This window comes from Columba livia, chromosome 5, assembly GCF_036013475.1.
Source record: "Columba livia isolate bColLiv1 breed racing homer chromosome 5, bColLiv1.pat.W.v2, whole genome shotgun sequence".
In the NCBI taxonomy this organism is placed as follows: domain Eukaryota; kingdom Metazoa; phylum Chordata; class Aves; order Columbiformes; family Columbidae; genus Columba; species Columba livia.
Genome location: NC_088606.1, coordinates 38,847,883 through 38,860,253, shown reverse-complemented (window position 1 = coordinate 38,860,253; position 12,371 = coordinate 38,847,883). Strand labels below are relative to the sequence as shown.

General features: G+C 42.9%; 1 protein-coding gene across 3 annotated transcripts in view; it reads right to left on the bottom strand.

Annotated features, from left to right (window-relative positions):
• RGS6 (regulator of G protein signaling 6) overlaps positions 1 to 12,371 on the bottom strand; it is a 287,036-nt gene that overhangs the window by 102,492 nt on the left and 172,173 nt on the right. For 2 of the 3 annotated variants that reach the window (XM_065064488.1, XM_065064489.1), the window contains exon 3: positions 3,191 to 3,290. In XM_065064488.1, the coding sequence (XP_064920560.1) occupies positions 3,191 to 3,290 (100 nt within the window). Of the gene's footprint in view, positions 1 to 3,190; positions 3,291 to 8,108; positions 8,256 to 12,371 lie in introns of those variants that run through there. The other variant, XM_021287283.2, reaches the window with a different exon arrangement.

Here is a 12,371-nt window from a genome sequence, read left to right as displayed (position 1 = left end):
ACAAATCTATTTGTAATGCAGATTAAAACGTGCCTTTGGCACAGTATCTCCACACAGACTCATCATACATTCAAAAAAGGTTTTTTCATCCATTTCCCAGATTCATGTTGTTGAGAGGGGACCCTTAATGATAGTTCCCCGAGGCTCCTTCTCCTCACGTTACCCAACGCCTCATTCACAACTTAGGCATCAGTACAGATGAAAGCAAAACACAGATGAGCCTTTTTTTTCCCTGGTGTTCAGACTTTAAATCAAACACCCACTTTGCTACGCTATAAGCAGAGCTGCCTGTTTAGTGTACCAAGGCACTGCTATAATGTTTCTTTTTCTTTAAGATTTAACATTTCTCCTGTGAGAAGCAATTACAATAGAAGTGTCAAGCAAAAACAAACCGCTGTTAATCACAGTTACTGTGAGCTTGCCAAGTAAATCACATCTCAGTGTTGCTGTTCCATTTTTCAGGTAGAAACAAAAAGTGTGGGAGAATGCCAGAGTCTAGAAATCAACCTCTTCCCAAGAAGGGGTCTGAGTTTTTGAAAATACAAGCTCTTCTCTTATATTAGTAACATTGAGTGGAATTAGACAAGCACTAAAATTGAGTATCTGATGATTGGAAGAATAATTCAGGTTGGCAAGATTCTCTGGAGGTCACGTAGTCTAACCTCCACCCAAAGCAAGGCCAAATGCAGCCTCAGGTCAGATTGCGCAGTTCATCTGTGCTCAGGGGTTCCTGAACAGCTCCAAAACACTGGCTCCACAGCCTCTCCCGACTACCAGCCCATGCTCAGCCAATATGAGACTAAAAAGCTTTCTTCCTAAATCTGGTTGAGATTTCATTTCCTGCCACTTGCGTACATTGTCTTTCCTGCTTCCACCACGCGCTCCTGAGAAGGGTCTGATCCTGTCTTCTTTATAGCCTCTCTTTTCCTTAGCTTTCCCTTCTCAAGACTGAACAAGCTCAGCGTCTTCAGCTTCTGCTCAAACATTGGTGCTCCTGCCTTTTCAATTGCTCCAGCTCATTACCTACCTATCACAAGTACTGGAATTATATACAAATTTATTTTGGTTTTGATCTCTATAGGCAGGTCTACACCCCTGAAAGAAGAAATGAGAAATTCAGAAAACTTTGGGCACACAGATGAGCCATTATTTTCCCATACTTTTCAAACTTAGAGGCTTCCTACACTGCCTGACACATCACAAGGGAACCGCCTTCAAATCAGCTGAAGGGAACGGTACTGAGCTGTTCCCCTCCAAATCTGAGAATTTTCTGTGAGTTTTAGAGGAAGCTTTTGTTCTTATTTTGTCTTCAGCTTTTCACTATTCCCCATGCAGTGAAAAACCAGCCAAGTCAAGGTGATGTAGTTGCAGCTGCTGCTCCAGAACAGCAGAGTGCAAGGGGAAAGCTGCCAGCCAGGGTGGTACCTAAGGATAAGTATAGTCAGCTTAAAGATGCTGTGAAGTCCTCTATTTCCTTTGAGGATGGGACAACTTGACAATTACATCAACTTCTTAATCAACGCTATTAATATGAATATTATCAGGAATATCAGAAACTTTTTTTAGCTGAATAAATCTGAAGACATCCAGTTTGTGTATTGTAAACCTGAGATCATGGAATGAGTTTTTAAATCAGATACATGGTTATTCTCCCCAGGAATCTTCAAGAACAGTTAGCTCATACCTGCTTCAGCCATAACCTGCAATTTAGTAACAAAACTTTCACTTCTTATTCTAGACTCAGGTTTCTTTTCCACAGTAAAACCCTGACCCTGCAACTGCCAGTTACACTTAGTCACCACCCTGAGATCAATTTCCAACAGAAGAGCCTGTTGCTCAATAAAAAGGGATTAACTGGACTGAGCCTCATTTAAGTAAAAACTTCATTCCCCCATTTCCATATTCCCTGCCTATCACCAAGAACCCTGCAGATTTGTATTCCATCCCTGGAGCTTAAGTGGGACATTTTTTTCTGATACAAGGATATCAAATCACACTCCTGAACCAATCAACACAAGCTCGAACTCTGCTCAATCCAACTGTTCTCACAGCAAAGAGATTGCTGAAGTGCTTCAGCTCAGAGATGCTCCACTGCAGGGAACCCTCTTTGCAGTGGCCAGACACCAGCTGCACTGCCAGCGTCCCTGTCGGCTAGAGGTTATTTCCCCATTATTTTACAACAGTATAAAGTCCCCAAGAGCAAGAAAGGTCTTGTAGAACTGCCAGTCTTCTCTCAGTTACAGGTGAGCTGCCTGCATACAGCAATGCAATCATTTAAATTTTACTGCAGCAAAGTCTCAGCCACAGAGAAGGAAGCTCTTCACTTTTCAGAACTGAAGGAGAAACTTCCCTAAATAGACTCATCAGTATGTGTATCTGGTCTGATTCAGATAGAGACTCTGCAGCACAGAGAAAATTGTATTTACTTTGCAGAGGTAAGCAACATCATAAATTATAAGTCACAGGAGTAGCTAGGTATCTCCTAATGGACAATAGTCTACTGGTAAAAAGATGGAAAACAGTAGTTTTGTACAACCATAGTGAATACTACTATTGAGTTAGTGAAAGCAGGTACCAGAAACCCAAGTACAAATTCTCCAAGCAATTTACATCACCCTGAATGAAGTCACCATCTATCAACGGCAAAGTTAGTTGTTGCACTGGAAGACACTGTGTCTGGAAATACGGGTAGGAACTGTTTTGTACTCTGACTCCCAGTTCCTGCACATCTGCATTTTTGTACATAGAGCTTTAATAAAACAGTATACATGCATGAAAGGTATTTCACATTCCTTTACTTGTCTGATAAGAGTATCTGGGTATGAGTGAGAAAACATGGTTTCAGCTTTCCTTCCTGAATTCTTCCACAAGATCTTCCTACTATCATAGGGAATGACTTTGCCTGGTTAGAGATATACATATATATATATATATATAGTAGTCATAAAAGCTATATAACATTTAAAAACATAACTCACCCCAAAGATATACAAAAGCTTGCTTAAACTAAACTAAGAAATCTTTGTTCAATATTTGATCTCATAAAAATGACATGCAGAAAAAATAAGCAGAGGAAACCATTTTTCTCTTACAGTCCTTTTTTTTTTCTTTTTGTGGCTTTAGAAGTGTATTTGCTTAGAGGCAGCAAGTATCATCTCATGCTCTCTTCCCTGCTAACGAGGGTCCTTACCGGTGACGACGCTGGGGATTTTGGACAGAAAGCTCTTGACAGTGCGGATGGGAACTCCACCTGTTTTGTCATCTTGCATTCTCGTAATGATGTCTTCAATCTGTCAAAAAGAAGGAGAGGCTTAGCGGTTTATGCAAAATGGTGACAGTTATGTTTATATACCCTGAGTGCTTTGGAACCCTGCTGGTAAGGGTGGGCTTCACATATACCATGTGTGCTACTGCACAACCACAGACCTAGACACATGGCTACCACTTCCCAAATTTAAACCCTGAGACTAGAAATCTCAAGACAATATAGGACAGCTTGAAAGATGGTGGTTAGATACTGACAATCTAACAGCAGTTGTTCGTTTTTTGCTGACCGGGTTGACACAACCATGTTGTTCAGTCTGCATGTGAATTGGGTTAACCAGTGCTTTCCTTCCAGTTTGCCCCATTCTCCATTTGAATCCTCAATACTGTAACCTTGGGAGGGCTTTCATTTTCCAAAGGCTCCCAGACATCACCAACAGGCTGTGGTTTGAGAAGAGTGTGAGACAGAAAAAACACAGACTGATTCCTCTGTGCCCCATGCTGCAGGGTGGGCTGGTGGGACGTGTGTGGGGTTACTGTATGAAGTACACAACCCAAAGCAAAATGATCGCAGAGGAAAACTGCTTAGAATTTCACAGCTGAGTTAACTTTTACTTCACAGGCACATACACAATCCATCACGTACAAGGAAACATACAGTCATCTTCAAAAGGCACAGCAATCGGAGGGTCTGATTACTAGGTCAAGGAGCTTAATCCTCCTCCTGTTTACTCTAAAATTGGAATGGATTTTTGCTCCTTTTGAAGCTACACCTCCTGTGTTTATTTGAAGGCAACACCAGGGAGAACAAAAAGCTGCACACAAACTTAGTGCGGAAATTTGCTATCTTCGAAACCCTTCTTCTTTCAAGTTAATAAGTTCTCAGAAGCCCAACAAAAATAAACCTGAAGCTGTTGGCTCTGTTAGCTCAAGTGGTGACTGCACAGCCCTGCCCAGGGCTGGGGACAGGGGGACAAACCCAATGGTGGTCAGGGAGAGAACACAAACCTTCTTGGGGAGCACAACTCTGATTTTACATGAGGATTTTCTCCTCACAGATACTACAAAATGCAACCTCAGCAGAGAGATTATGTGGTTGGGAACACAGCCCATCTCTCTCTTAAAGGCAGCTTGAGAGCTCAACCAGCTCTCTTCAACTCTGGAAAGCTGGCTTAGTTTACATGTGCGAGTTTTATTTCACACACTTAACACCTACATTTCAAAACAAGTTTAATTTCAAGTCTTCCTGAGGCAGCAAGACAATCCCCCCGCCAACTTCAGACCCTGAATTTGATCACTGTTTTTAACCTCAGATTACCACTTAACTGAACTGTTCACACCTTGTTTATACATTATTTTTAAGTTAACACATGCCCTGAACAGACTCTCAGCAGGAGTGAAGTCACAAATATGAAAATATCCTGAAAGATTCAGTAGATTATAGGCGACTTTGGTACCTACAGTTGATTTGTAATGGAATAATGCTACTTTTCCCTCAACCCAAACATTATGAAAATTAATATCACCTTCTCCCCTTCACTTGGACTTAATGCAAGGTTATGTGATGATCAAAACAGCTTCTTACAGTCCAAGGATAACTGGAGGAGTAACTGCTCCTCTCAGGCTGGACAAGAAGTGTTTCACAGCACCCCATGGTGTTCAGAGGGGCCCAACAGCATTGCTCATCATGAGCCCAGACCCACGAGGCTATGGCACCCTGACACCAGACCTGCTAGAGGATGGGACGGCTCACTTATCCGCAAATGGTAGACAAAGAGGGTCAGCCAGAGCAAGAATCACTTCAAGATGGCAATGAAGAAGCCTCTCCATGTCCAAATAGTTACATGTCTTCCTCCGTATGCACTTGTACCTGGCATCAGAGTGAGATTTTTCCATGTGTATTACGAGGAAACTGCTCTGGAACATGTTATGAGTCTTATGTCTCCAGGAACACTTAAAGGGTTTTAAAAGCCACAAACATAAGTTTTGGTAAAACTATCATTTTCTCTTTTTCTATTTCAATGAGAAGTTTGGAATGAAAATCAGCTAAAATAATTGTTTTGATAGAGAAAAATAAACTTCTTACTCTTGCTCACTGTAAACTAAAGGAAGACCAGACATAATTTATGTTATTACCACCCCAATAAAAGTTCCATTAAAAAAAAGCACAATATATTGGTTTTACTGAAACTATCCTATTTCAAGCAATCAAGCAGGCACCAGTGTCTCAAATGGGGCCATCAGTTTGTGTTTCAATCACAACTATAAAAGCCTATTGCTATTTTAAATCAAAGTAAACAAAACTGCCCTAGAGATAACTCCTCTTCAAAAGGCTCCTTCTTCCTCCTGTCTTCCAGCCTGACCACTGGCACTTTCTGCTCTATTTCTGAGCATTGAATGTTTCTCCTCTGCTCCCCTTTCTACTCAGATGCCACATCTCCTTCCTTTTCTGCCCTCTCATCTGGTCCAGATATGACTACACACATCATCCTCCTACAGCACACCAGCATTTGCAGTTTGCTGCCTGAGAGCCCATGGGTTACAGCCTCTGGTTGTACATAGTCTTGCCATTCCCATTGTGCTTTCCTTGTGCCCTCCAGAAAATTTCTGCACTGCTCAAAGGTGACAGCATAGCCTACTCAAATAAACATTTGATGACCATTTTATCCTGTCTTCAAGTTTTAATCAAGTTTTACATAAAATATCAAAACACTATATTTAGCGATCTATGTCAAGTTTTTGTTCAGTCTACTATAAAAAGAATGTCTGACCCTTCGTATTTTGAATCCACCTAACATTCACAGATATACCACCCTGGATCCAAATTCCTGCCTAGCTATGGAAATGTTTCATGAAATAAGTGATACAGTGGAAAAAAGTGATTATCAGAGCTTGAAGTGTGGAGAAAAGCAAAGAGGGAACATCAAGCGTGAAGGTCACTTCCATGAAACCCTTTCATCTTAACTTTAAGAGAGTTACTTAGCCACTTCACTGTTAATAATTCTCCCTTCAGTTTCTGCATGTCATTAAATATCCTTCAGGCTTCCCTATCTGGCAGACAGGCAAGAAGAGTTCTTGGATAGTTCATTTAATTAGGCTAGGAAGCAGGAACGTGTAAAACTAAGCGTTCCTCATATTTATCAATCCTAAACAAGCAAGCTTCAGTGAACTAACTTCTACCCAACAAAAGTCATGGTAAGAACAGGCACCTGCCCCCCCCCGCCCTGTTATGGAGGTCACTGCTATTCCAATCTGGTCTGATTTTCACATCAGTAAAGTGAACCGTTATTCTCCCTCCTGAGTGGATTTCTAGGTCAATATCTCCCTGAGAAAGCCAGAGCAATTTATGTATCTGCTGTCACTGTTAGCTACACACAGTAATGTATGCCTAACAAACTCCTGACTGCTTGCTGACAACTCTGCTCCCCCTATTTGTCCTGAATGATTTTATTTCACATTATGCCACTTTCAATGCATTGAAAAGGGCTTTTGGCTCCGGAAGCACTTTATCAGTGGAGACAGGACCCTACAGCAGGTAGTTTATGAGACTTCACCAACATATTCTGGTACACAGAATGTGTTGAGGATTTAATGCATATGTGGGATTTGCTGGTATTCATTAGACCTTTTCCACTATCAGCAATTTTGCTGGCCTAAGAAGGGTAAAGGCGTGAAGCAGAAGACATTGAATTCCTCTGTCAGAGCAGAGATGTCTATCACTGGGAGATGAGGAATCCCTTTTCTGAGGCAGGGGAAAATAAAAACTTACATTTGTTGGTGTGTTATAAAAAATAACTCATAACACAACAACAAATTTAACAATCACAGCCTGGCAACTTTGGGTCAGTGCCACACAACATCCCTAGTGCTGCCATTATAAGGGGGAAAACAACTCTCAACTCTGCAGTAGCTTCTGTTTCTCCCCACACCAGAAGTCACACAGGCACCCAGGTGGCACCACACCAGCACGCATGGCACACATGGGCCCTGGAATCAGGGAAGTGATTGTTCTCCTGGACTTGGCACTGGTGAGGCTGCACCTTGAATTCTGTGTTCAGTTTTGGGCCCCTTATCATAAGAAGGACATTGAGGTACTAGAGAGAGTGCAGAGGAGGGTGACGAAGCTGGTGAGGGGTCTGGAGCACAAGTCTGATGAGGAGCCTGGAGCAAAGGAGGCTGAGGGGAGACCTTATCGCTGTCTACAACTACCTGAAAGGAGGTTGTAGCATGGAGGGTGTTGGTCTCTTCTCCCAGGTAGCAAGTGATAGGACAAGAGGAAATGGCCTCAAATTGTGCCAGGGCAGGTTTAGATTGGATATTAGGAAAAAGTTCTTCACGGAAAGGGTTGTCAGGCACTGGAACAGGCTGCCCAGGAAAGTGGTGGAGTCACCATCCCTGGAGGTGTTTAAAAGGCATTTAGACGAGGTTCTTAGGGACATGGTTTAGTGCTAGAATTAGGTTATGGTTGGGGTCTCTTCCAACCAAAATGATTCCATGATTCTAAGCACCATGCTCTTAGTCCAGGCTGACCTTGGAGATGACGCTCTGAGGGAAGGGCAAATAACACACACAAAAAGAAAAACTAACAGCTCTTACCTCCCACAACCCTATGCCTGGACACCAACAACAGCTTACTGGACCTACTCAGCTCTAGTTTAGTTGCAACTGATTACCACATAATGATGTCAGAGATCACCATGGTCCCATTTTACCAGCTCACTTTTGTGAACTAGTGAAGGAAACAGTGCCCTTTTCATCTTCTAGCCTCCCACTGGACCCTGTGGGAAAGATCCTGCTGCCTATTTTTGAATATTTGGGTATGCACCAGGTTCCTGTCTGATTACCTGCAGCAGGTACTTGGCTCTTGGGGATTCCTGTCACCAGCTAACCTGTGGCTGGAGAGTCCATCAACAGTAGATGTACAGAGTTGGATGGACAGTTCTGTGCGATGCTAAACATCCTCTTCATGCTGTCAGATGGAAGCTCTCATGAATATTGGTGGAGCTGGATGCTATATGGAGAAAAGGACCAACCTGTTGTCAGCTAGCATGATGGCAACAATAATAAATAAATTCGATCTTCTACTCTGTACTGAAATAAAAGTTTAAAATAGACTGTTTCTCACGTTGCCAACCCCTATGGGTCCCATGAATGCCTGTGACTAGCTCTGTGACACCACCAGCACGCCCAAGCCTTTGGTACCTGCTGACTCCTGTCACGCAGCCCCACACATACACCAACAAGGAAAGTTAGTTTGACAGGACCTCTGAAACTAACTTGCTTCACCAGTCCAGGCAATTTCACTCTGCTCAAACACAGAAAGACAAAAAAAAAAAAAGAAAAAGCTAATGCACCTCCCTTCAGCACCCTTGAGGGAGAAAGGTCAATCTTGCCTCTGAGGCAGTGTTGGAAAGCAGCAGAGCAGTACCACCAGAGAACTGCTAAGTGACCTTCAGCAAACAGCTTCATTTGTCCCTGTTCAAGTCTCCCCTCCTGTATAATGGAGATAATATGGAATCACACAGGGGCAGTGAAATTTAATTCAAAGATGTCAGAGAAGGACTTGGAGTGCCTTAGACAGTGCTTGCTACACAACTACAAAAGATATGCTGCCCATCTCTGACAACCTTTCACAATGCCAACAACTGCAACAAAACCAGAGTGTGGCAGAGCACCAATGCAGCAGCAGCAGGGCCATTTGGCTGCTTCCTACAGAACTAGCTTCTGAAGGTGAGAGGGGTAAAACACTGGCACAGGTTGCCCAGAGAGGTGGTAGATGCCCCATCCCTGGAGACATTCCAGGCCAGGCTGGACGGGGCTCTCAGCAACCTGATCTAGTTGAAGACATCCCTGCTCGTTGCAGAGGGGCTGGACTGGATGACCTTTGAAGGTCCCTTCCCACCTAAACTATTCTATAATTCTGTGATGACAGCTGACGGCAGGGGCACTGATAGAACTTGTCCTCTTTCCAACAGAGCTTTTATCTCTGCTTATTTTTAAATGTAAGAGCTTATTTCAGATAAAGGCAGAATATACCACATAGCTCTGTCATGCTTGAGTGTGTTTCAGGGAAGAAAGAAAATAACAACTGTGTTCTTCACATCTTTATTGGGAGGGTGAAATAGAGCTAATAATGTCACCTTCAGACTGGTAACATGTTTTAGCATTTTATTTCTCTACTGTGAATGGGAAGGTACTGGTGAAGGAACAGCTACCAAGGCACTAACTATGATTATTTGTATACTGCTACTAATACAGCTAAAGCTTCACGAAGTGAGTATCTACTCAGCAAGTCATCACGTGGAGGGATGGGTTTCACCACATAAATTGACTTATCCAAAACAGAACTGTGACACTTCTTATTCAGCTGCTGAGGTTCAGCACCAGGGTCTGTGGAGTACCAGGTAGGAGCATTTTGTGCCTCCCATAACACAGCTACACCATGAGCTCTGCAGAGCACCCCTGGCTCGGCCTGGCTGCACTGTAAGATGAGAGATGGAGCTATTCCCCTCAGGCAGTATATGCACAGCTGGAAAATAGGGTTCAATATTCAGCAGAAAACCAAAGCTTAGCAAATTAATTCAGCAAACAGAGATTCTCTAAATGAGCTGAACTAATATAATTTTCTCCCTCTCCAATTTCAAGCTTTTTAGTCCATCAGTGTCAATAGTTAGAAGCAAAAGACATCGATGCATCGTTGTTATGCAAACTCAATTTTTCATTAAAAATATTTTGACAGACAGCTCCTGATGAGCTCAAATCCTACCTGAGCTATAACTGCTTAAAAGTGAAGGCTATTTTGGCATATTAGAAAGCTTTATAAAAATACTTAAAGTGAACTCTTGTTCACTTATCATACAGCTGTAATTACGGTAGCAAATGCTTGGGGCTGTGTTGCACTTTACAGCATAACAGAAGTTTCTTGTGAACAGAGCATTTTTTCCCCATGCATTCTACAATTATGGTAAAGATGTCACGTATATGCATGTGAACAGCTTGAGAGATTTTTCACAATTTAGACCACAGCTGCTCTAATTAGAAACCTTCTCAGGCTAGCTGCAAATTAGACTAAATATTTACTTTGCTCCATAAGCAGAAGTGTTAAGCTTTTTATGACTCTAGGAAAGTATCATAAATATCCAGTGAAGACTATGTGAATTGTAAATAAGGCACTCTGACAGAAACCAAATGGCTGTAGAATGATCACTGAGGTGTGATGCAAGTCACATTTCAGTGGAAGAAATTGTACTGTTACTGCCATACAGCATGTATTGAACAGGGGAGGCTTTTGTGTGACTTAGAAACTGTGCAAACACATACTCAAACCTATGCCCAGATACATGCATAAATGTATAGATTATTTCGGCCAGGAAAAATGTAGGGTAGAATCACCTATAAACTGTTTTGTAGTGTGAAGCCTAAATTGGAGGAACCACTTTGAGGAAAAAAGGAAGAAGTTCAGTCCCTCTGTGCCCTGAACAGGGCTGCTAAGGGAGCCACTGGAGGGAGCTGACAGCAGCTGGGCTGTTGGTATCTGTCACGTACTGACAGCACTAAGCCTCCCAGACCATTTTACACAGGTCACCAATCACCTAGTACTAACTACTTCTGACCATACCAACCTCAGCAAGATTTGAACAGATGATCCTGAAGGACTCTTCAGTGACTCTTTGCAGATAGAAGACTGAATAAAAACAAAGCAGAAGCATGGGTTGAAATATGAAGGAATAGATAGGAAATCTAGAGCTGCACTTATGGTAGTATCTTCACCATAGTCCTCTGATGTCAATAACCAAGAGGGGCTGGGGGGGAACACCAGAGCATGTGCTTTTTTTTGAGGAGCTTTTACTGAAGTCACTGACTTCAGGGACTGAGAGCATCCTGCTGCCTCCCTCCAGCCAGGATCCAACGCACAAGTTGCTGTGGAAACGGTAGAGATTTTTTCTTTTGCATCACTGCACCTAATATACAACTATGCAGGTCTCCAGGTTGCTCACACAGTGATGAATGAGGAGGAGTGGAGCAGACGTGCCTACCACAGCCTGCATGGGGACTATCGCAGAAGGAGTAAACTTCATATGTGACATGGCAGAGCTCCTTAGTGCGCCCGCTCCCATGCGGGCATGCACATCTTGGCCCCTTATCACCCCACCACAGACAGGGCAGCAGGGTGAATCCCATTAACCCAACCTCCGTAATGCCCAGAAGCAAAGCTGTGACCCAGCTGCCATCTAAAATAACATTGCACAAGCTGTTTGAATTGGCAAGTGCCAAAAGTAAGAGAGTTTAGTTCAACAGCTTTGATTTTGTGAGTGCTTCTTTTGGGGGTTAGCTCCCACACCCTGAATTTCACTTTGAGTTCTGGCCATCAGCTAATCATTCTCGTGCAAGACAAGGTTATGCTGAAGCCTGTTTTTGTACTGGAACAACTGAAAAAGCCCCAGGAATCTTAAATCCTCCAAACAACATTGGACTGAGTTTCCAATTTGTAATATGATTTGAGGACAGTTTTTCAAGTTTGATTAGAAGTAGCACATAAGAGTTTTAGTATTACACTAGATTACATTAAATAATCAATAATCCTAGCCTATGGTGGTCTGTGCATGACCTGGCATGAAAAAGCAGCACTGGTCTCTCTTCCACGATGCTGAACCACAGTTTGACAAACACAGGACTTGCAGCAGAAGGTCAATTTCCTCTGGAGCATCAAATATAAGGCACTTCCAGACAGAAAAAATGCTGAACTACAGTGGGTCACCAATATGTTCCCATACAGGAACCTGCAGCTCCCCAAATCTTGAGAAAAAATGAAGAGCTGGTTATGAACTGCACCTGAACCACTTCAAACCCACAAACCCAAGCAGACTCCCATTTGAACCTCCCCAAAGCTGGGAATTGGACAATATTCTTACGGTTTATTATCCCTCCCCAGAGCTGGAAACACAGAGCTGCCACCTCCCAACTCACCTGCCTTCAACACAAGGCTGGGGAGGACAGGACTATGCAGCCACCTCCCTCACAGCACCACTGGCACATGAAAATGAGCCTTCCCATGCAATGGTGTGGAAAAGGCTGCTCATTGGTCCGGCAGAAAATAAGTGATTTTA